Source organism: Anabrus simplex, chromosome 4, assembly GCF_040414725.1.
Source record: "Anabrus simplex isolate iqAnaSimp1 chromosome 4, ASM4041472v1, whole genome shotgun sequence".
NCBI lineage: Eukaryota > Metazoa > Arthropoda > Insecta > Orthoptera > Tettigoniidae > Anabrus > Anabrus simplex.
In genome coordinates, this window is record NC_090268.1 from 431,726,124 (window position 1) to 431,752,320 (window position 26,197).

At 41.2% G+C, this 26,197-nt stretch overlaps 1 protein-coding gene across 1 annotated transcript in view; it reads left to right on the forward strand.

The window, feature by feature from the left end:
- The first annotated feature begins 2,586 nt into the window (after positions 1-2,586).
- Positions 2,587-26,197, forward strand: part of LOC136872319 (endothelin-converting enzyme 2) — a 274,577-nt gene continuing 250,966 nt past the window's right edge. Inside the window, exons 1-2 of the mRNA XM_067146134.2 lie at positions 2,587-2,641; positions 16,275-16,463. Coding sequence (XP_067002235.2) covers positions 2,587-2,641; positions 16,275-16,463 — 244 coding nt within the window. The remainder of the gene's footprint in view (positions 2,642-16,274; positions 16,464-26,197) is intronic.

A 26,197-nucleotide genomic window follows, 5' to 3' on the forward strand; every position in this document is an offset into this window, starting at 1 on the left:
CTGTTGCTATTTTGTTTGTTTGTTTGATGTATTTAAAGTTTAAATCCCATGTGTCATGAAGGAACGTAATTGGGCTTAGCCTGTGTACCTTCGTATTATTAAATAAATAAACAAACAAATTAGTACCATGCAGTACGCCTGCAGGGAAATAGCACCATGTCCACGTTAGTTGGGCTGCAGCAAACGATATTGGAAGAGTTTGCTGAATCACACTGTATAATACTAATCAGAGAGAAAAAATGGAAGGGATCTGAAACTTCGAAAAAATGAAGGTATCGGCTAAAGACAAAGGCCACGGAGGGCGTGAAAATGAAAGGTACCCTAGGCCTCGAGTGCCCTAATACCGTCGGGGTCCGAAAAAAACAAGAGATGACCAAGGGGAGGTCGGATAGCATAGATGAAAGTGAAGAGCCTGGCACAAGTAAGTTGAAGCAATGCCAGGACTCAGGTAAGGGCCCCGTGATCGCCAACCCACGATCCCAAGCTGAGAGCCCCTGAGGCCCCTTTTAGTCGCCTCTTACAACAGGCAGGCGATACCATGGGTGTTATACTATTAATTTAATTTTCTCGAGTGACACTCAGAGCGCCACCACACAACAACGACACGAAGAACCGAGATTTTTGACCGTTCTTCAAAAATTCTGCTACCTCAGCCGGAATCGAACCCTCGAATTTGGAATCACGAGTCGGACACTAATTTTTGCTGCTTGTTTTACGTCGCACCGACACAGGCATGTCTTAAGGCGACACTGGGATAGGAAAGGATTAGGAGTGGGAAGGAAGCGATCCTTTCCTTAGAGGTACACTCACAGACATATAGTAAATAGACTATCTCGTAGCATTGGTGCGGTGAACCCGGAAAATTGCGGCCGCCGCCATCCTACGTCACTACAGATTCACTGTAAACATGTATGTTACATGCAATTTTGTTTTATACTGTTTTTATGCACATTTCACATTAATCTTTCGGAAAACTACTGTGTGGCAGAATGATGAATACCTGCGTGTTGTTTGGGCGTGTTTTTTTTCTTTTCATATTCATGAAGAAAGAATAAGGGAGGAATAGGAGTTTCAATACACCGGTAAGTGGCGTGCATGTGCTCATGTACACTTGTTGCCTACTTATTAATGCAATTAAATTTACTATTAAAGATGCCTAACTCACGTCCTTCCGGTGTATATTTGTTGGCGTTAGCCCCCTTGTCATGGAGTGCGACATAGGGGCTAATAATAATAATAATAATAATAATAATAATAATAATAATAATAATAATAATAATAATAATAATAATAATAATAATAATAATAATAATGTTACTACAACATTTGATTATACTGTAGGTTAAGTTTTTGTTTTGGTTGTGTTGGTAATTTAATAATTGTGGTCTCGGTCTCTTCTATTCTTCTTCTTCTTCTTCTTCTTTATTTGTTTACACTTCAGGGTCGGTTTTCCCCTCGGACTCAGCGAGGGATCCCACCTCTATCGCCTGCTGGGCATTGTCTTGGAGCTTCAGACACTTGGTCGGGGGATACGACTGGGGAGGATGACCAGTACCTCGCCCACGCGGCCTCACCTGCTATGCTGAACAGGGGCCTGGAGGATGGAAAGATTGGAAGGGATAGACAAGGAAGAAGGAAGGAGGCGGTCGCGGCCTTAAGTTAGGTACATTCCGCCATTTGCCTGGAGGAGAAGTGAGAAATCACGGAAATCCACTTCGAGGATGACTCAGGTGGGAATCGAACCCACTTCTACTCAGTTGACCTCCCGAGTCTGAGTGTACCACGTTCCAGCTTTGATACCACTTTTCAAATTTCGTGGCAGAGCAGGGAATCGAACCCGGACCTCCGGGGGTGGCAGCTAATCACACTAACCACTACACCACACAGGCGGACATAAATCTACCAACACAAGGCTAACGTATTTGTGAACCTTCAAATTCCACTGGACTGAGCCAGGATCGAACGTGCCAAGATGGGGTCAAAAGGTCAGCACCTCAACCGTCTGAGCCACTCAGCCCGGCTCTCATCTATTCTTTAAAAATATATTGTAAGGATGTAAAAATTACTGTGAAATTAGAGTGGAAGGATTTTTAAGCTTGCATCAATCGAAATAAGTCATTACTGATCTGCATTTGGCGCAGTCGCCTAGCTGGCAGATTCCCTATCGGTGGTTTTTCTTCCCTTTTCTTAAATGATTGCAAAGAAATTGGAAATTTATTGAACATCTCCCTTGGTAAGTTATTCCAATCCCTAACTCCCCTTCCTACAAACGAATATTTGCCCCAATGTGTCTTCCTGAATTCCAACTTTATCTTTACATTGTGATTTCTCCTACTTTTAAAGGCTACTAGAGTCTACTAGTCTACTAGACTCCCGGAGGGACTTTGAAATTAAGCGGTAACAAATGTGGTAAAAACATTTTACTGTGAAGGAAGAAGCCTCGTTCACTATCATCTCGAGAGGGCAATGCGACGTGATTGGCTGCTATGTATGACACATGACGAAATTGTGTGGCTGCCCGTTGACGAAGCGATGGATTTCCTGGATATTTCAGTTTCCTGAGCGGTCTCTCATTTCACGTCCAACATGCGAGCTATTCGTTTTGGAGTGTTCGTGGCGGCGCTGATGTTAGAAATTGCAGGTGAGTCAAACTTCCATTCCGTAAATCGAGGGCTCTGTGAATCTAACGTAACTATACATCTTTAACTTTTCAGGAGAGATAAAATCATTTTTAAATGCAAAATCGTTGATATTCTACATATGAATGAAAGCAAAGTGAGTCATTTCTTTAAAAAACTCACAAATAAGTTGTTGTTTTTAAAACATGTTATGAAAAATAGGCCATAAGAAATTTGACAAAAATTTCGCAAATTTGAAGAGCAATATTCGAAATTTTCCTACAAATATCAATTTTTTGAAATATCATGATTGAACTCTATTTTGTACCTAAGTGCTATGGGTAGTAGCTGTAAAAGTAAAATTCGTGTCACATCAGTAGTTCCCGAGTTTACCCTTCCAACAATTTGAAGTGAATTTGCAGTCTTAAAAAGCATCGCAGTCCGTCTCTGTGGTGTAGTGGTTAGTGTGATTAGCTGGCACCCCCGGAGCCCCGGGTTCGATTCCCGGCTCTGCCACGAAATTTCAAAAGTTTTTTTTTCCTAGTTGTTTTACGTCGCACCGACACAGATAGGTCTTACGGCGACGATGGGACAGGAAGGGCTAGGAGTGGGAAGGAAGCGGCCGTGGCCTTAATTAAGGTACAGCCCCAGCATTTGCCTGGTGTGAAAATGGGAAACCACGGAAAACCATTTTCAGGGCTGCCGACAGTGGGGTTCGAACCTACTATCTCCCGAATACTGAAATTTCAAAAGTGGTACGAGGGCTGGAACGGGGTCCACTCAGCCTCGGGAGGTCAACTGAGTAGAGGTGGGTTCGATTCCCACCTCAGCCATCCTGGCAGTGGTTTTCCGTGGTTTCCCACTTCTCCTCCAGGCGAATGCCGGGATGGTATCTAACTTAAGGCCACGGCCGCTTCCTTCCCTCTTCCTTGTCTATCCCTTCCAATCATCCCATCCCCCACCAAGGCCCCTGTTCAGCATAGCAGGTGAGGCCGCGTGGGCGAGGTACTGGTCATCCTTCCCAGTTGTATCCCCCAACCCAATGTCTCACGCTCCAGGACACTGCCCTTGAGGCGGTAGAGGTGGGATCCCTCCCTGAGTCCAAGGGAAAAGCCAACCCTGGAGGGTAAGCAGATTAAGAAAGAAAGAAAGAAAGAAAGAAAGAAAGAAAGAAAAAGCATCGCAAAGAGTAAACTGTCATAAAAAATTAACCACGAAGTATAACCACTAACTAATAAGCTAATAATAAACTACAATGTTCATTTAGTGAACATTATAATTTTTATCCACCTGGAATAAGTATTTATGTCGAAATAATGATGACACAAATACAGATGTTCCACTACTGTACTGCGGCCTTCAGAGACATGTGCCCTTAAACATCAGCATTAATAACGTTCAATCAATCAATCAATCAATCAATCAATCAATCAATCAATCAATCAATCAATCAATCAATCAATCAATCAATCAATCAATCAATCAATCAATCAATCAATCAATCAATCAATCAATCAATCAATCAATCAATCAATCAATCAATCAATCAATCAATCAATCAATCAATCAATCAATCAATCAATCAATCAATCAATCAATCAATCAATCAATCAATCAATCAATCAATCAATCAATCAATCAATCAATCAATCAATCAATCAATCAATCAATCAATCAATCAATCAATCAATCAATCAATCAATCAATCACCACTGATCTGCATTTAGGGCAGTCGCCCAGGGCGCAGATTCCCTATCTGTTTTTTACCTAGTGTTTTCTTAAATAATTGCAAAGAATTTGGATATTTAATTAACATCTCCGTTGGTAAATTATTCCAATCCCTAACTCCTACTATAAATGAGTATTTGCTCCAATGTGTCCTCTTGAATTCTAACTTTATCTTCATACTATGATCTTCCCTACTTTTGAAAACTCTATTCAAGTATATTTCTGCTAATGTCATTCCACTGATAGCTCAGAATACACCGCTTAGTCGAGCACCACGTCCTCTTACTACCATGTTTTCCGAGCCGAAAGTTTGCAACATTTTTCATTACACTAGTCATTTGTGGAGAATCACCCAGAACAAACCGTCCGGCCTTCGTTTGGATCTACTTCCGTTCTCAAGTCAAGTAATCCTGATGAGGATCCCTTACACAGTAATATTCTCTAATTGGGGTCGACCGGGCGAATTGTCCGTGCGGTTAGGGCCGCGCAGCTGTGAGCTTGCATCCGGAAGATAGTGGGTTCGAACCCCACTGTCGACAGCCCTGAAAATTGTTTTCCGTGGTTTCCCATTTTCACACCAGGCAAATGCTGGGGCTGTGCCTTAATTAAGGCCACGGCCGCTTCCTTCCCACTTCTAGGTCTTTCCTATCCCATCGTCGCCATAGGACCTATCTGTGTCGGTGCGACGTAAAGCCCCTAGCAAAAAAAGAAAATTACAACCTCGTTTATGTGATTACCGCAATGCAAACCTTTTCTTCATTAACACCTAGGTAATTACAGTGATCCCCATGAGGAACGTTCACCCAATCAACGCAGTCATTAAAGGTGAGAGGACTTTTCTTATTAGTAAAACTCACAACCACACTTTTAAACCCTTTATGATCATACTATTGCCTGCTGTCCATCTCACAACGTTGTCTAGGTCTTTTTGCAGTATTTTGCCTTTCGATTAGTGTTGCCCCATTGTTGCACTAATCACAAACACCACCACCGACACCTAACCACGTGGGCAATACGTCCCTCCACACTGGACAAATTAGTTTGCATTCTAACGTGTTACTGTCTTCAAGTTCGAGCTCTATTCATCCCGTACTTCGTGATAAAAGAGGTCCTTTTACGTAATACAGACCGCTAGGCAGTGTGCAACGTTCGTAGTTGGAAAATACGGATTCAAGTTTCCTGGATGGCTGCGGTCCAAGACTTCCTCAGATAGAACAATCTCTCGTACGATATGACATTCTTTGTTGACAGAAAGTGGCCATTCACTGTTCTGTATGCCACACGTCACCAGCATCGGACACGTGCATATCTCAGGCATCGACACTGATAACCTTTACTTGTCCCAGACAGACTTCCTGTGGTTTTCCTCTAATTCCGGCGATATGAATTATTACACGTAATTTAAGGAGCCCTTCATCAATGTTCCTCAGCTTCAGCTACACTTTTCAGGCATTTTGACTCTGAAGCAATTTATGCTGCCTGCGTGGTAATTTCGATGTTCAGAGAAACTGATCTTTATGGATAAGTTTTCTTTAATTTTATTGGAAAACAACAACTGTGCCACCAGAGATCTTCTACATGCCGACATCGTACAATGGACTTCCTTCCACCCATATAAAATCCGACTAGATCTGCCGAGCTTGAACCCACGATTTTGAGACCCAGAGGCCGATACTCCACGACTGATCCACATATAATAATAATAATAATAATAATAATAATAATAATAATAATAATAATAATAATAATAATAATAATAATAATAATAATAATAATAATAATTGTTCCGTGGTTTATCATGGATCGCAGAGGTGAAAGAAGGTGCCGGGGTGAATGGGTCTAACTACAATGTCAAGAATTGAATTTACACGTAAACTGAAGGTTATATTTTCATAACACAAACTTTAAGAATTTTACAGGTACAAGTAGCACTCATTGAACAAGTCTAGGACAGACAAGATTGGTGCTATAAACAGATCATGGGCTTCAAGCCCTCACTTTACTTTTCCTGAGCTCCTAGCTCAAATTTACAAAAGAGCACAAATTTATACAAGGGCAGAAATCCCCTAATACATGGAGCACTTGCTCCCTAAATTACAATATCAGGCCTTCCAGAGGCACTTTTACAACACTTTAAAAAGAGCTAACGTGCTCTCCGTTTTCCAAGCCTACTCAAGGCAATATAGCATGAAACACTAATAATCTCTGGCCTTACAATGCACTATTTACAAATAGAAATCTTATTATACAGAGAGTAGTATAATACACGGATTCGGCGGCCGCCACCGCCACCGGGCTCCCAGAGGCCACCTCCACCACCACCACAGCCAGAGGCCTCCCAGATGCCTCCTCCACCACCACCACAGCAAGAGGCCTCCCAGAGGCCACCTCCACCACCACCACAGCCAGAGGCCTCCCAGATGCCTCCTCCACCACCACCACAGCCAGAGGCCTCCCAGATGCCTCCTCCACTACCACAACAGCCAGAGGCCTCCCAGAGGTCTCCTCCACCACCCGCGGGAAATTTGAATTTGTAAACAAAGCCACGTGCTTTTTGACAGCTTTCATCGACAACAACGCATCGCTAACCTCAGTACTGCCATCTTGACGGGCCTAAACCTCAGTGGTACCAACGTAACCTAACTAGCGCGAGGTAAACAAAGCCACGTGCTTTTTGACAGACAACAACGCATCGCTAACCTCAGTACTACCATCTTGACGGGCCTAAATCTCAGTAGTACCAACTTAACCTAACTAGCGCGAGATAAACAAATCCACGTGTTTTTTGACAGCCACGTGCTTTTCTGACAGCTGTCATCCGCCATCTTTAAACCACAGAACACTGTGCTGCCCTCTTTATCGTAGTAGATGTAAATTCGTCACCTGTCATCGGCAGTGCTGCCATCTTGGCGGGCCTAAACCTTAGTGCTACCAACTTAACCTCACTAGCGTGAGATAAACAAAGCCACGTGAATTTTTTTGACAGCTGTCACCCGCCATCTTTAAACTACAGAGCACAGTGCTGCCCTCTTTAGCTACTTACCTGTGAAATGTGGTACGTCACAGCTGTCATCCGCCATCTTGCATCGCAAACCTCAGTGCTGCACTCTTTAGCTAGATACCTTTGAAATGTAGTGGCGGTAATTTGAGAAATTCTTTATGCTCTTGTTTGTAAACAAATCCACGTGCAGCTGCCATCCGCCATCTTTAATCCATAGAGCACCGTGCTGCCCTCTTTAGCTACTTACCTTTGAAATGTGGTACGTCACAGCTGTCATCCGCCATCTTGCATCGCAAACCTCAGTGGTGCACTCTTTAGCTAGATACCTTTGAAATGTAGTGGCGGCAATTTGAGAAATTCTTTATGCTCTTGTTTGGAAACAAAGCCACGTGCTTTTTGACAGCTGTCATCCGCCATCTTTCATCCAGAGAGCACCGTGCTGCCCTCTTTAGCTACTTACCTTTGAAATGTGGTACGTCACAGCTGTCATCCGCCATCTTGCATCGCAAACCTCAGTGGTGCACTCTTTAGCTAGATACCTTTGAAATGTAGTGGCGGCAATTTGAAAAATTCTTTATGCTCTTGTTTGGAAACAAACATATGCGCTTTTTTTGACAGCTATCATCCGCCATCTTTAATCCAGAGAGCACCGTGCTGCCCTCTATGTGGGGGTGGTAAATTCTACGCGCTCTTGTTTGGAAACAAACCCATGTGCTTTTCTGACAGCTGTCAACCGCCAGAGAGCACCGTGCTGCCCTCTTTGTGCCGGTGGCAAATTCCACGTGCTTTACAAACTCACGTGCTTTTTGACAGCTGTCATCCGCCATCTTGCATCACAAACCTCAGTGCTGTACTCTTTAGCTAGATACCTTTGAAATGTGGTGGCGGCAAATTCCACGTGCTCTTGTTTGGAAACAAAGCCACGTGCTTTTTTGACAGCTGTCGTCCGCCATCTTTAATCAATAGAGCACTGTGCTGCTATCATGCGGGTAATTTCGTCAGCTGTCATCCGCCATCTTTAATCCACAGAGCACCGTGCTGCTCTCTGTAGTAGCGGGTAATTTGGAAAGTTCTGTTAGCTGTCATCCGCCATCTTTAATCAAGAGAGCACCGTGCTGCCATCTTTAGCTAGATACCTTTGAACTGTGGTGGTGGCAAATTCCACGTGCTCTTGTTTAGTAAACAAACTCACGCGCTTTTTGTCAGCTGTCATCCGCCATCTTACATCGAAAACCTCAGTGCTACACTCTTTAGTTGAAAAATGGTGGCGGATAATTTAAAAAGAAAAATTCTACAGCAGCCATCTCTCGACGCTAATTGCACAAGATGGTGGCTATACATGACTCCTTAAAGGTGCTTATGCAAGATGATCGCTATACATAGTTTCTTATGAGACGCCTTTGGGATGCTTGCGCAAGATGGCGGTTATACAAGGCTCCTTATGAGACACCCCAGGGATGCTTGCGCAAGATGGTGGTTGCTCTTATGAGGCGGCTTAAGGATCCTTGCACAAGATGGCTAGAGACGCCCCCTAAGGATGCTTGTGCAAGATGGCGGCTATACATAGCTTCTTATGAGACAGCCTAGGGGGTGCTCGCACAAGATGGCGGCTACTCTTATGAAGAAAGCTAGCTTAGAGGCTACTGCGCAAGATAACGGTTGCTGTTATGCATGCGGTGGAGAGCAAATTGAAATTCTATGTGCTTAATCAACAGAGCACCCTGCTACCCTCTTTAGCTGAAATGTGGTGGTGGATAATTTGAAAAATTCTTTTGACAGGTGTCATCTTTAAACAGTGACGACTATACATAGGCTGTTAAGACCTTATCATTCTCCTCCTCCTCCTTCTCTACCTCCGCCTTTTATGTCAAGGCATAGCTTTATATCGAACAAGTTTAAACCTGCATCGCGAAGGCAAGCGTGTGCAGCGATAACATTATTGTACATGTTTAGACTTGCGAAACATAAGAAGAGTAGAATCAAACGCTGTACTCGATACAACATGTGATCAGAACATTGATTGATGTGTTCAGAACACAAAATAAGTGATCAAGACTAGAATCGAACACTGTACTCGATGTCGTTAACTTCAACATGTGATTAAAACATTGTTTGGTGTGTTCAGAACACTACATAAGTAGAATCGACCGCTGTACTTAATACAACATGTTAGGGGATATCTTTGTTCTAAGAAGATCAGATTGAAACATAACAAGACTAGAATTGAACACTGCACTCGATGTCGTTAACCTTAACATGTGATCAGAACATTGATTGATGTGTTCAGATCACTAAACAAGACTAGAACCGAACACTGTACTCGATACAACATGTTAGGGTATACCTATGTTCTAAGAAAATTAGATTGAAACATAACAAGACTAGAATTGAACACTGCACTCGATGTCGTTAACCTTAACATGTGATCAGAACATTGATTGATGTGTTCAGATCACTAAACAAGTAGAACCGAACACTGTACAACATGTTAGGGGATACCTTTGTTCTAAGAAAATTAGATTGAAACATAACAAGACTAGAATCGAACACTACACTCGATGTCGTTAACCTTAACATGTGATCCGATACAACATGTTAGGAGATACCTTTGTACTAAGAAAATTAGATTGAAACATAGCAAGACTAGAATCGAACAGTGTAAGAACATTGTTTGATGTGTTCAGAGCAAAAGTACAACTTCAATGATTTACCTAGTGTAAAAATCAAAAACACACACTGTGCACAAATCGCATAGCTATCTCGCCTATCACTTGCCTAGTATGAAAATCAAAAACACACTGTGCACATATCGCATAGCTAACTCGGCAACACTTCAAATGATTTGCTTAGTACGAAAATAAAAAATAAAAATCTATACCGCGTAGCTAACTCGTTCATCGCACTGCTAAGACGCTTAGTAATTGCGAATACACTGTTATATCTCATACGAAAATCAAGAAAGCACACTGCGTAGCCAACTCGCTCGGTCACTCGCTTAGTAATTGCAACACGACTAGAACACTGATACACGTTACTCTTTTTTTCTCGAAACACACACACACACACACACACACACACACACACACACACACACACACACACACACACACACACACACACACACACACACGGATAAGAATGTTGCGAGATACTACATACTTACATGTTTTTTTAAAAATAGGGGGGGGGGGTGAAAGATCATAAATTATATGTACACATGTTGTCTCCTCCAAGTTTTAAGACGAAATAGACGCAGTACTGCGAGTTTCCGCTATAGCTGGCGAACGGAAGTAGCATGATATCTCAGCAAAAAAATACGCGTGAGCTTGCATACACGCAAGTCAGACACAATGATGGATACCGCGATTCAAATCCTGGCAACTTATGCCGTCAGGAAGGGCATCCGGCGAGCATCTAGCTGTAAATCCCCGATTCTCATGTTAGAAAGGGCAACTTGTTGTAAAACATTCTTAATCCCAGTTCTTTGACGTCAGGAAGGGCAACCGGTCGAAATCAATAGTGTATGATGTAAGAGGCTAGATACTGCTAGTTTTGCGTCAGGAAGGGCAACTAGTCTTAAAACAAATTCTTCTGATTTAAAATCTTAGTTTTGCGTCAGGAAGGGCATCCGGGTGTAAAACAGTAGTTCATGATACAGCGAACTTGAAGACAGTAACACGTTAGAATGAAAACTAATTTGTCCAGTGTGGAGGGTCGTCTTGCCCATGGAGGACAATATATATGGTTAGGTGTTGGTGGTGGTGTTTGTGATTAGTGCAAGAATGGGGCAACACTAATCGAAAGGCAAAATACTGTACACCGTGTGGCCTGCCTGTCCCTAGCTATCTCGTTTTATGCAATCCGCCGCTTTTGTTACAATTATGAAAAACATGTCCCTCTCCCTAATCCGGGGTTGCATAACGAGATGTGTGGTTGCCGGTTAACCTTAGAAGATTACCGAATCGTTTTCACAACGATTAATTCATTATGGGTACCCCGAATTGACCCGTAGAGCGATCACAGGCTGAGTGGCTCAGACGGTTGAGGCGCTGACCTCCTGACTCCAACTTGGCAGGTTCGATCCTGGCTCAGTCCGGTGGTATTTGGAGGTACTCAAATTGTGTACGTCAGCCTCTTGTTAGTAGATTTACTGTCATATAAAATAAATGCTGCGGGACTAAATTCCGACACCTCGGCGTCTCCAAAAACCGTAAAAGTAGTTAGTGGGGCGTAAAGCAAATAACATTATTATTATTATTATTATTATTATTATTATTATTATTATTATTATTATTATTATTATTTTTATTTTTCTTGCGTTGGGGCCTACTAGGGACCACGTTCCAATTTCACTTCTTCATCCTTTGTTGTTGTTCCTTCCCTTTCTTCCAATATTCCTTCATTGTTTCACTATATTTCCTTTTGCTTTCTTCAGACCACTTTGTGCCGGTCTTCTGTGTCTCCCTCCCTTGGAATCCTTCCATCTTTAAAATTTTCTTGAAAATTTCTCTTTCCATTACGTCTTTTCATCTGATGTTGTTCCTATCCGAGTCTTTTTTGATCTCTTGAATCCTGATGGTTGTTGACTTTTTCTTCCAAAGATACGTGAAGATCTTTTTGGTTAGTCTATTTTCGTCCGTTCTGTAAATGTGTCCAAAAAATAGCAGTCTCCTGTTCCGTACTGTTATAGATATGTTTTCTATGTTCTGATAAATTTCGTTATTACTTCTTAATTTCCAAAATTCTGTAGTTTTTAGAGGGCCTAATATCTTTCTTATAATTCTTCTTTCTAGTACTTCCAACCTTTCAAGTTTATCATTGAGTACTAAGCATTCACTGGCATATAAGCATTCTGGTTTCACAACTATGTTATAGTGCTTTATTTTAAGACTTTTAGATAAACAATTTTGTTGTATGTAGTTTTTGTTATACCATATGCTCTTTCCATTTTGTGTATGCTTGCCTCTATAGCAGATTTTTCCAAACCATTTTCTTGGATTGATTCCCCCAAATATTTGAATTTCTTTACCCTTTCGATTGAACCAAGCAATTTTGGAGTATTTTTTATATTCGTCATGAATTTTGTTTCCTCTGCCGAAATTCTTAAGCCTGCCATGTTGGTTGTCTCTTCCAGAAGATTTACTTGTATTGCTGCATTAGTCAGGCTTTCAGAGAATATGGCAAAATCATCTGCAAATGCTAGGCAATTTATTTCAACACCTATGTTCTTTCTCCCCAGCATAAGTGGTAATACATTATGGTGCTTCAGTTTTTCATTCCAAATTCTCACAAATTTTTCCAAGATACAGTTGAAAAGGAATGGAGATAATCCATCACCTTGCCTGACACTTTTTTTATTTTAAAAGGTCGCGATATCTCACCCATAAATTTAACTTTTGAGACTGTGTCTGTAAGGGTTTCGCGGATCAGGTTGGCCAATTCGGTTTTAACTCCAAACTCACGTATGGTTTTATCTAAGATTTCTCTATCAACAGGGTCAAAAGCTTTTTTTTTAAAAAAAATCGATGAATGTAATGACTATATCTTTCGAGTTCATTTGTCTGTAACGAATTACTGACTTCAAGTTGAATATCTGTTCAGAGTAGGACCTGTCCTTTCTAAATCCAGCTTGATATTCATCCAATTGACTGTTAAGTGTAGATTGTACTCTGTTGAGTAATATTGTTGTGAATACTTTATAAGCAATTGGTAGAAGATAAATACCTCTATAGTTGTCGACATCTTGCTTGTTACACTTCTTATGTAATGGGTGTATTAGAGCCACTTTCCAATCTTCCGGTATCTTTTCTTCTTCCTCTTCTTCTTAATCTGTTTACCTTCCAGGGTTGGTTTTTCCCCCGGACTCAGCGAGGGATCCCACCTCTAACGCCTCAAGGGCAGTTTCCTGGAGCTTCAGACTCTGGGTCGGAGGATACAACTGGGGAGGATGACCAGTGCCTCGCCCAGGCGTTCTCACCTGCTATGCTGAACAGGGGACTTGTGGGGGGATGGGAAGATTGGAAGGGAAAGACAAGGAAGAGAAAACGAAGCGGCCGTGGCCTTAAGCTAGGTACCATCACGGCATTTGCCTGGCGGATAAGTGGGAAACGACGGAAAACCACTTCCAGGATGGTGGAGGTGGGAATCGAACCCATCTCTACTCAGTTGACCTCCTGAGGCTGAGTGGACCCCCGTTCCAGCCCTCGTACCACTTTTCAAATTTCGTGGCAGAGCCGGGAATCGAACCCGGGCCTCCGGGGGTGGCAGTTAATCACACTAACCACTACACCACAGAGGCGGACGGTATCTTTCTGTTTTCCAAATTTCTTCAACAATTATTTGTAAATCTTCAATGATATTTGGTCTAACCATTTCAAAAGTTCAGCTGTTATGGAATCTTCCTCACTAGCTTTATTATATTTTAGACATTTCATTTCATCTTTAATTTCTTCGACAGTTGACAGCAAATCAGATTTTAGGTTTTCATGAATCTCTGGAAATTTTAATTTGTGGTTTGGTTCCGGACAGTTCAGAATGTTTTCAAAGTGTTTGTCAGTATTTCACAGTTTTCGGCATTGTTAAGGCCAGTTTTACCATTTTCATCTCTGAAACAAATAGTCGGAGCTTGATAGCCCTTTAAGTTATTCTTGAAGGTTTGATAGAAGTTTCGTGAATTATTTTGTACGAAATTACCCTGTATTTTCAGTAGCGGTGATTTTTCATAGGATATCTTGACACTCCTTATAATTCTTGCTGTTTCCTTCCTTTGTAGTTTAAATAACTCATAATGTTCATTATTTCTAGAACATTTCCATATTCTCCATGTTTTTGTTCTTTCCGTTAACGCTTCTTCGCAAATGTCATTCCACCAGACCTTCTTTTTTGTTTTAGCCGACTCAAATATCTTTCTTACTGCATTGTAAATTTTTTTGACACTTCCTGCCAATCACCACGTTGGTTATTTTAATTTCCTTCTGAGAATTCTTAATTGCTTCTTGGGAAATGTTGAGTTTATCTGTATTATATTTCATTACTCTTTTTGGTTTTTTGTGTTTTGATTGGTAACAGTTTGAGTTTAATTCTTGACGAATAGTGGTCAGAGTCACAATCCCCACTTCTTATTACTTTAACATTCATGACTTCTTTAATATTCATTTGAGGAATTGCTACATGGTAAAATTGGAATTCGCCTATCATCGGCTTTGGAGATATCCAGGTTTTAGCTTTTCTTGGGAGTTTCTTGAATAAGGTTGGCATTAACTTCAGTTGGAAGGATTTACATAGATTAATAAGCCTTATACCATTCGTGTTGGTTGTTTTGTTTGCTTGATGTTCCCCTACACTTTTTATGAAGATATTTTTTCTGCCTATTTGAGCATTAAAATCACCCAGTAGTATAATAACATTTGATTTTGGGAGTTTAGATATTTCATTGTCCAGTAGATCCCAGAATTCTTCAGTTTTACTAGGATTCTTCTTGTTATCTTCGTTTATTGGTGCATAAAAGTTGACAAATGTGTACTTTTTGTTCTTACATTAATTGTGAGGAGAGATAACCTTTCTGAACTTGATTTGTAATATAATACATTATCGAGTATTGTTTTATGAAGACAAATGCGGTGCCTAATAATGGCATAATTTTGATTGCTCGTTTACCCTTAAAGATTCTATAGCTTTCCGTTTCAGTCACATTCTCTTCCATTTATTTTATTTATTTATTTATTATACAATCTTCCTGCAAGAGCTGCAGGTTGCCCAAAGACAAAGAGTACCTTAACAACGATAATGGATGAGGATACAGTAGATAATGTGATCGTATGATGTTAAATGTAGGCAATCGAGTGAAGCATGTCAAACATTTATTTGAGGTCCGCAAGCATGGTTATTGAAGATCATGATGGACTTCTTGAGTGTGGTAATCGCGATGTTATAGATAAAATCTCTATTCAGCTCAAAGGTATTGCAGAAGTTGACAAAAAATGTAGGTATGGTTCCTCGAGCACCTAACATCAATCCGATTACAGAAATGGATGAGAGCTTATATCTCCGCTTTTAGAAGTCCACCGTTTCTTCATAAATTCTTCTTTTTTCTGCATCGACCTCTTCCGGAGAGACCGTGTACTTCTTCATAGACATTATAACCTTGTCCTCTCAGAGCGTTAGCTATCATTAATCTGGCTACATTATGAACTGCTAAAATTTGGATTTCATGTTTATTTAACAATTTTTCCAGTTCTTTCTGTTTGCCAGTTTTTAGCAATGAATTTACATTCAGGGTTCCTGCAAAGAACTTCTTCTGAAATTTAAGTCTGGAAGGATTGGAAGGATGCTCCGGCTCATCCTCATTGCAGATGTTGGGAAGCCCCAGAATCCTAGGTCCCGATGCATTGCATAGCGCAATCGTGGATTTCTCAATCGAGCTGCCACCTGAGGTAGTTCTATCTTGAAGCGCCTTTTCCATTCTACAATACTGAAATTGTACATTGTACAGGGCGGGAACCGAAATTCCAGGTTAAGATCGGGTTGTTGGTAAGAAATGATTTTTTCGTGGTTTTCTCCACTAGGTTCTAATTCAATTCATTTTCCTCTTACTTCCACAGTGTTCAGTATTGTAATTAATGTTGTCCTGTTCACATTATTCGCCATTGCTTTGTTTACACCCTCTCATTATAGGTCTAATACGTCCAAAAACATGGCTTTCCGTCCACCAAAATGGCGTCGTTCTTCCATCTGTATGACGTACGAACATTCGTTGCCTGGTTACGGCGGTGTCGGTTTTTGTTCGTGGAAACTGTCCACGCTAAACTGCGTATACTATTTCCAGATAGATCTCCAGCACAAAAAGTATCCATGTTAAACATATTTGTATTTACCTCCCAAACATTCTTTACAGGGATAGCTAACTGAAGAGTGTACTGTTATTTCAGCTGCAGTCGGACCGCCAAAAGTATGTGACACTCTGGAATGCAAGAGGCTAGCTGGTCGCATGCTCGTCCAGATGGACCACGAGAACACACCCTGCGACAACTTCTACAGCTATGCCTGTGGAGGACTCTACAGTGACCCTTTCATCAACGAGTACGATTTCTACAAAGACGTCCTGGACCGTATCAAAGGTAAGTCTAATACTTTCACTCTGAAGTATTTATTTATTTATTTATTTATTTATTTATTTATTTATTTATTTATTTATTTATTTATTTATTTATTTATTTATTTATTTATTTATTTACTATCCAAAATTAGTAGAGCCTCCGTGGCTCAGACGGCAGCGCGTCGGCCTTTCACCGCTGGATACCGTGGTTCAAATCCCGGTGACTCCATGTGAGATTTATGCTGGACAAAGCGGAGGCGGGACAGGTTTTTCTTCGGGTACTTCGGTTTTCCCTGTCATCTTTCATTCCAGCAACACTCTCCATTATCATTTCATAGCATTTATTACTCATTAACAAATCACCTTGGGAGTGGCGACCTCATCGTAATAACAGCCTATATATGTTTCATTCATTACATCCCTGGCCCGGTCAATGACTGGAAAACAGGTTGTAGGTTTTCATTTTCAATATCCAAAATTAATACAGGAACCCTATTTCACGAAAGGTATATTAGGGTTATAGTTTAAAATCATAATAAAGATAATTCTTATAATGAATATTGAATTTTCACGACCGCATTGTAATCGAAACAGACTTTCAATGTATTAGGTCGTGTTACGTACATGTAGTACGTGTTGAAGAGATGTTAAGTACAGAACAAAAATTGCCAGCCGGACACCAGTGGGATCCGAACCCACAACCTCCCGTTTTCGCGTCGGTTGCTCTACCAATTGAGCTTTGCTGGCCTAGGCCATCTTTGTTCTGTTTGAAAGGATCTGAGCTACAGGTCTGGCACTGCTGCTAGCACACTGTAGAGTGCTCAATTGGTAGAGCAACCGACGCGAAATCGGGAGGTTGTGGGTTCGGATCCCACTGGTGTCCGGCTGGCCATTTTTGTTCTGTACTTAACATCTCTTCAACACGTACTACATGTACGTAACACGACCTAATACGTTGAAAGTCTGTTTCGATAATTCTTATAAATTTAATTTACAAAAAATGTTGTTAATGGATGTGAGAAACTGCACATAAATTATCTGGGGGCATTTATTTGTAAAGTTAAACTACTACAGTAATTGTGACTGTCGACCATATCTCCAGATTTTAGCTATTCTTGGGAGTTTCTTGAAGAAGGTCGACATTAACTTCAGTTGGAAGGATTTACACAGATTATTAAGCCTTATACAATTCGTGTTACTTTTCACATAGTAATTTCAGCTGTTAAAGACAGATAATTTCAACCGCGATACAGACTACTACCTCAGTGAATCATGGCTACCTATTATCATAACCATCGGAAAATGATGCTTTACTGTTGCCGTTCGTCGTCGCTAGCATGGGGCTAAAATGGCGTCCCTGTTACATCTTAGGGCACCATTTTAAGTTCCTTGTTGCTTTCTCTTAGCAACTTTTGATGCGTCATTTTTCTGTTTTTTTTTTTTTTCTGGTGAAGAAAGGCAAGGTTCCTTTTGAAACGCGTTGAGAGCGTTTATATACCGTAGTTCATTACATGACATAAACCCAAAATATATATCATGAATAGTTACACGGGCCGTGCAAGTCTAAATTAAATTCTTCTTCTTATCATCAGTTTTCCTAATACTAATCGCTTCCAAGCTTATGATTGTTTACTTACAAATTGTCACCCGAAAGTGGGGCATTTATTTGTTAAGTTAAACTACTAAAATAATTGTAACTATCGACCGTATATCACAATATATCGTACATTAATTAACATGTTTATTTCAAATATTAGAGTACTTTGACATACTAATTTCACCTGTTGAAGACAGGCTTACCAGTTTCAGTGTTTTTGAGATCCAGAATCTTAAAGAGCTAATTTCAAAAGCAGCCCTATGTGAGGAAGCAAGAGGTTGAGGTTTCCGTTACACATTTCTACATTTCCTCCTTCCAGAGTAAAGTCACGTCATTGTTTGTGGTACTCTCAAGTGAGTCGGATATCCCCTGTGTCAGTCATAGGAGAGTCAAGTAGCTGTGTTCAGACGGAAAACCTCACTTTCTAGCTTTCTCTGCATTTGTTACCTAATATCAGCTGCCTCTGTGGATCAGCGGTAGAGTGTCGGCCTCCGGATCCCAAGATAGCGGGTTCAAACCCGGCAGAGGTAGTCGGATTTTTGAAGGGCGGAAAAAGTCCATTCGACACTCCATGTCGTACGATGTCGGCATGTAAAAGATCTCTGGTGACACATTTGGTGTTTACGCGACAAAATTAATTAAATCTCAGCCATAGACGCCCAAGAGAGTTTCGGTTTACTCGGTCTGCCATCTAGTGGGGGCCTAGAGTAAAACGGAACGTCGAAATTGACGAACAGACAGCCAGATGGCGTCAAATTGAAATGTCTGCACACGGTAGCTGAGGCCATACGATTATTATTTTTTTTTACCTAATATCAGCTATATTTAATTTATATATTAAAAAGTTAACTAAAGGCAGATTTGTCCAGTCCGTTCTACCGGACCGATATGCTTCATTTCCCCAGAATTAGCTGCCGGTGAATCATTAAGTACTGATAGGTCTCCAAGTTCAGTCAACTGTGAATGATCATAAAATCAAGTCATCAAATGATCACTCTATTAATTGCAGGTGAAGGCTTACCCTAAGCAGCAATGCATTCTGTACTTAGCGGGTTGCACACAATTAAGGATACATATTTTTACGTAAAGATATCGGGGAGGCTTCCGTGGCTCAGGCGGCAGCACGCCGGCCTCTCACCGCTGGGTTCCGTGGTTCAAATCCCGGTCACTCCATGTGAGATTTGTACTGGACAAAGCTAAGGCGGAACAGGTTTTTATCCGGGTACTTCGGTTTTCCCTGTCATATTTCATTGCAGCAACACTCTCCAATATCATTTCATTTCATCTGTCATTCATTAATCTTTGCCCCAGAGGAGTGCGGCAGCCGGCACAATTCCTATCCTCGCCGCTAGATGGGGCTTCATTCATTCCATTCCTGACCTGGTCGAATGACTGGGAACAGGCTGTGGATTTTCATTTTCATCGGCGACGCTAAACGATTAAAATTGACGGCGACTGTAGTCGAACTTGGTACACATATGACTTGATACTATCTTGAGAGAAATACCTTGGGATTAAGACACGCCTAGCGCCCCTAGGGATGGTCTTATGGCGACGATGGGACAGGAAGACCTAGGAATGGGAAGGAAGTAGCTGTGGCCTTGTGTGAAAATGGGAAACCACGGAAAACCATCTTCAGTGCTTCCGACATGGGGGTTCGAGCCAATATCTCCCGGATGCAAGCTCACAGCTGCGCGCCCCTGACCTCACGGCCAACTCGCCCTGTGCTAGGGATGGAGTAAGGAGGCAGTGGCATGTAAGAATAATCGAAAACCATCTATATTAGTGTTGAATCCACAGTTTTCTGGGTCGCTGAGTTGGATAATGACACTACGGATGATATTTAAGTCCAAGTTCAGCCACCATCGGCATGGGCGATGAGAAGGGTTGAAAAAAGAAAATGTCCAAAATGACTTTTAGGTATGTTACAACATAGCTCTCAACCAAACTTGGTACACATACCACACATACAATACTGTATGGTGGTTGGGAGGGCCGAAAACGACCATTATTAGTGTCGAAGCCATACTCTGCAGGGTCACTGAGATGAATTGCGACATTCTGGATGCCGTTGAATTTCAAGTTCAGCCTCCATCGGCACGGGGGTTAGAAGAGGTGAGAAAGAATATGTCCAAAATGACCGAGATTATTATTGAATTCACAGTTTACGGGTCCATTAGTCTAACACAGGGCCTCTCAAATGCCCAAAATCTCACGCGTACAGACAACGGCGCAGAGTTCCTGTGCACAGTGCATCGGTCCCGCTCGGCTCGGCTCGGACTAACGCTTCGTCTCTGGGCTACTCGGCTAAGCGCGGCTCAACTCGGCTCGGATTTGGAGCGCCACGGAGCAAGTGAGGAAGAGGGAGACAGGGGGAGCGAGCGAGACAGGCGTGGGGAAAGAGAGAGACAGCGCTATTGCTCCAAATTGAGGAGTGGGGGTCTGCACTCTGGGCAACCAAGCGAAGTCGTCTTTTGCACCGTGCACAGTGCATGCACCAGGCGCACTCTGAGAGATCCTGGTCTAATAGGCGACAGTCCCAATGACAGTAGGAATCGTGTACACCATATCCACAGCGCGACGCGTAAATACATACAATTACTTAATTTTATTAATTTGAAAGGATCACCTACTTCCCACACGATATGGGCTCCCACAGTCACAAAGTTCCACACGAAACAAAATAGTCTAAAACTTAAAATTAAACACACAAAGATAACTGTAAAACTACAAAATAGGTTCGTAAAATATCAAATCGACGTCACAATAAAGAAAACTAAAAAGAAAAAATCTCTTGACACATAATTAACAGGTAATACAAATCCTAAAAGAGGACGTTAAAAATGCACCCGGACAGCGCATGGAGCAATTTTATATGAAGACACGTTATCTAACATATTTATAACAAAAGCTGCGGGTCCTCTAGTTGTCATTAAATCGCTAAGAATTAGCGTATAGAATCAAGCTGAGTGTGGCAATACGTCTACATACTTGTGATATCTTGCAGGACTTTTCTTATCTTGCCGTTATAGTCTGATCCTCTTCCTTTCTTTCCGATAATCCTTCTTCCTTTCACTGTGTTTCTCTCCTCACACCACTTTATACCAGTTTTCATTTCTCCTTTGCCTTGAAATCCTTCTATTTTCAACACTTTACTTCTAAAAATACTTATTTCCTTGGTGTCTTCCCTGGAGTCTTCATTTATTCATGTTCTTCTTTAGAATGGTTCTACGTGGAACTACGCCTGTTCAACTGTTGGGCTTCAATCGTTGCCCCATTATTGTCGCATCTTCTTCCGGTGTAGCTCCTTTCTATCCTCTGCCCGCGCAGCTGTGAGCTTGTATCCGGGAGATAGTGGGTTCGAACTCCACTGTCGGCAGCCCTGAAGATAGTTTTCCGTGGTTTCCCACTTTCACACCAGGAAAATGCTGGGGCCAAAAATATTCCTTATATCAGTTTAACTTAACTGATTCTCGGGAAGTTATTTTTCAGGTAGAGAAATACACTGCCATCACGATCCATCGCTTTCACAAAAGTCTTATCAAGCCTGGTTTGATATGCAGTGGAGGCAGTAAGATTTTTCAGGACTTACAAGTGGTTGATGAAGAACATTTTCTTGTCCAGGATTAAGTGACTCTTTCTTTGGCCATTTCTTTTTTATATAATGGACACGTCTATCTCTGCTATCCCACTTGCACAAGCATTTAGTGTATCATAGATGTAAGCCACGTAATATAGCTATGTCTGCCAAGAATATTTATCGGTCTGGAAGGTCATAACTCACAACTTTCCTTCATGAAAAGTGCGTGGTCTAACGGAATGGATGGATATTTGTTTCCATTAGGTAGCAGCACTCCTGTTTTCGAGGAGTCTATGGATAAACGGCAATCTTCAGTTTAATGCTCAACACACACTGAATCCAATATAGAATCAACATCATTGCAGAAAGTGAACTTCTCTTCGCCATAGTGTAACGTTTAGCGCTATTAGCTGGCGTCCTCAGAGGTCCGGGTTCGATTTTCGGTACTGCCAGTGAACCGCAAAGGCAGGTGGACTGGTGAGTGGTTAAAATGCTACATGCAACTCTCCTCCAATGGGGGTGTAGGTGAAAAGAGCTGCCCAGGCAACCTCAAGTGCTATGCTGAACAGGGGCCTTGTGGGGGGATGGGAAGATTGGAAGGGATAGACAAGGAAGAGGGAAGGAAGCGGCCGTGGCCTTAAGTTAGGTACCATCCCGTTATTTGCCTGGAGGAGAAGTGGGAAACCACAGAAAATCACTTCGAGGTTGGCTGGCGTGGGAAATAAACCCATCTTTACTCATTTGACTTGTCGAAGCTGAGTGTACCCCGTTCCAGGCCTCGTACCACATTTCAAATTTCGTGGCAGAGACGGGAATCGAAGCCGGGCCTCCGGGGGTGACAGCTAATCACACTAACCACTACACCACAGAGGTGAATATTATTACTGTTATTGTTGTTCGGGGGTTGTCTGTGGAACGCAGAAGTGAAAGAAGGTGCTGCTGGGAATGGGTCTATCTACGATAGTCAAAGATTAATTTAAACCTTTAAAATAAAGGATATTTTTCTTTTCAGATATTAAATTTCAACAATATTCTTCACTTGGTGAAAGAACAAGAAATCAGGTACAGGGCAATTTTGGTAATAAAAAAAAAAAGCAGAGAAACCAAGAATTGATAATTTACAATCTTGAGCTTAAAGCTCATAATTTACAAGGTCCCAACATCGCAAATGTTGCGTTTAAGTTAGATAGACAATTTTCAAAAGCACTTTGCTCCAACGGTTACAATTTAAGGCCTTCCAAAGGCACCACCCAATAGTACACAAATATCGATTACATTACCACAAAAGAACTTACATGCTCTAAAATTTCTACCAAGGAGACAGTGCTCCCGAACTCTTACGGCCTACTCAAGGCAACCATTAACTATTACAATAGTGAAAAGAGTGTCTCTTACACCTTCAGGCCTCTCTAGGCACAATCTACAATTTACAATACCTTATTAATTGCCTTTTATTTTACACAGGGGTATCTAGTGCCCATTCTAACGGGCCTTCGTGAAAAAGAACAGGTTAAATTACTGGCTCAAACTAAAAAATGTACCGAGGCGTACACTTGCGCTCCTTGAAAACCAAGGTTGAAACCCCACTTGGGCTCGTGGCCCGATGATGCCGAGGCTAATCCAAAACTACTGAGGTGACTAGATGGACAAGATAATTTACAATTTACAAGAGAAAAGCTGTTACAAAATCGTAGTCACCTCAAGATTAATTGAAGGGAAATTCAAGAGGGAACGCACTCTCTATCCCCGATTTACAGTTTAAGTCCTTAGGACTTGCATGACATTTTATATGAGAAGGAAGAAAGTTTACATTTTATGAAAATGACAGTTACATAGTTAAAGACTGGAACCTTCCTCCCGGGTCAGCTTGCGGAAATAAGTACTTAGATGTAAAAACTGTCGGCCATTACCTTATTTGATGTTCTGCCTGCTGTCTTAACACACTCAGTAAGACGACGATCAGAAAGACAAGTTAACTCGAAAAAGCGACAGCTTTTATACCCGAGAGGAAGCTTCGAGAAGGCTCTGGACAGAATCCGAACACACCCCCTCATTTTTATTGGATAGACAAAACGTTACAAAAGCCTATGATTGGCTGAAAAACAAATACAGAAAATTTGTGATTGGCCAGACTACGAAGCTGGCAGGATGAGAAGTTAGTGTTGCAAACCTTGAAGTATCAAAAATAAGGAAAGTCAATTCAGTTCAGAAAACCTAGAAAGAGGAAACTTCTTTAAATTTCTAGTTATTTCGCTTTGAATCAGAGTGCATGATCTCAGTTCTTTAATAGAGGCATCTATGGAGAAAAGTCCGAACTTCCTGTGATTAAAAAAAAAAAGAAAAAAAATCCAGTCAGTTTAGGAAACTTTAAGATAACATATTACTCCATTATTTAGAAGTGGCATCTTTTGATCAACGTCCCAACTTCTTGTACTAGATGTTTCAATTTTTATATGATAGATAGCGTTCTTCAAGGCGCTTCATTTAAATGTCCGGGGTTAAGCTGTACCTCCCGGTACAATTATTATTATGATCATCATCATCATCTATGTATTAAAAGAGTTTACTAAAAACAGCTTTGGAAAATCCGCCCGTCCGTTCTACTGGACCAACTTGCTTCATTTTTGTATTATTCTCTCCGGAATTACCTACCGGTGAATCATGAGACATTGATAGGTGTCTATGTTCAGCCAACTTTGAGTAATCATAAAATAAAATCATTAAGTGATCACTCCAATACTTGCAGGCGAAGGCTTAGCGTATCCTAACCCGCAATACACCCGTGCTTAGCAGGTTGCTAAGCGACTAACACTTTCATTAATATTCTGATATGTGATTTTCATCCTTAGTAATATCATTGCATGCAGCCATGTGTGAATACTACCTGTCAAGCTAGAGAGTATGTACTTCCTTTGAGCCCGGAAGAATACGATTCCATACTAGATACTCTTTTATTCTCTAAACTTTCTCAGCTTCCAAATATACTGAACAGATGGCAGAGAAAAAAGGCTAAGTGCAAACAGACCCTATCATGACATTCGTTTTAGACATTATCTGGGAACATCTAACGAAGGATAACGTAGCTACACTAAAACTGTAAAGACCATGCTCTGTGGCTGGCAAGAAAACCGCTTCTTAGAGACTAACTAATGAGTAGGGCCCGGATTCATATGCACTGAAAACTCCGAAAATATGCATGCACATTATACACTCAAAATGTTGAAAATATGCACTAAAAATAAAACAGAATACAATTATCAAACTCATCATTTTATTTTTACTTAGTGTTAAATTGATAAACTAGTTTAATTTCTTGCAAAATGATGCATGGCAGTGGGTTTCAACAGTTTTTCAATGTTTTCAGGAGTCAATAACTTTCTGTTATCGAACAGAATTAATTTATACGCTGAAAATGATCATTCTACGTCGACGGACGTAACTGGGCAGTACTTTTACACCGGCACTGACTGCTCGGAACATTCTTCTGGCAAAGACTTTAGGCATTTTTACAGTTTAATCCGGTAAAACACTGCGATAGACGAAGAGCAAGTTAACAGATGAACGCACTTGTTTAAGCAAACCTTGCGAGGCTACTGTAAGGAGAAGGAGAAAGGAATGTCAGAAAGAAGGAAACTGCAGTTGTGTAAAACGTCCTTATCCATCTACCTACTTGTACTGCGACACTGAAAGCACTTTACTTGATCAGGGAAGTCTTCTCATGTTGCCAAGTGATGTGCAATGTACAAAGCTGATTAAATTTTTCATTCCGTTCAGAAATCTTAGATTACCGATCACACATAAGGGAAAAATATGTCTGTATATGCACTAACGTTCAAAATATGCATTTGCATATGCGCATATGCATTGTTTAAAACTCCGGGCCCTACTAATGAGCTCACCACACAACCTTTCTACTGTATATGAACTGCGATTAAAAATACCACTGCCTTCCACGACACAATCAAATCTTTACATCAAGAACTGAAGGATAAATAAAAGCGAATATATGGATAGATTTTTACCAAACAGACGGCATGTTGACGTCAGAATGGATGAATTCTGACTACGAACTGCGGCATGCCATAAAATGACTATGACAGGCCCATCAAGACGAGTTATCTGACTTTCTTATAGCGAACGCGCGGGTCCTCTAGTTAATAATGATATTATATATATATAATTCGCTGGGGCCATCAATGACCACGTTAAGTCTTGTTGCATTTGACACTGAACTTGGCCTTCTATAGAGCCCAAATCTCCCTCATTCTTTGTGAGTGGGCCTGCTTACGCTCCTCTGTCCAAGGGGTACCGTGTCTTCTCTTCGGTTGCTCGTCTCGGTTTAGCCCGTTCGTCAATATTTTCTTGCGGAAGAGATCTCTGTTAAGGGCGTCTTCAGCTGAGATATGTAGCATTTGCAGGTCTTCTTTGGTATTTCTAAACCAGGGAATTGTGGTTTTGGGGTTTGAATAAAAAAAGTGAAAGATTTCTTTAGTTAACTTTCTTCCGTCCATTCTTTTCAGATGACCGTAAAATCGTGCCCGTCCTTTTCTGATTGTGTCGTTAATTTTCTCTATTTTGC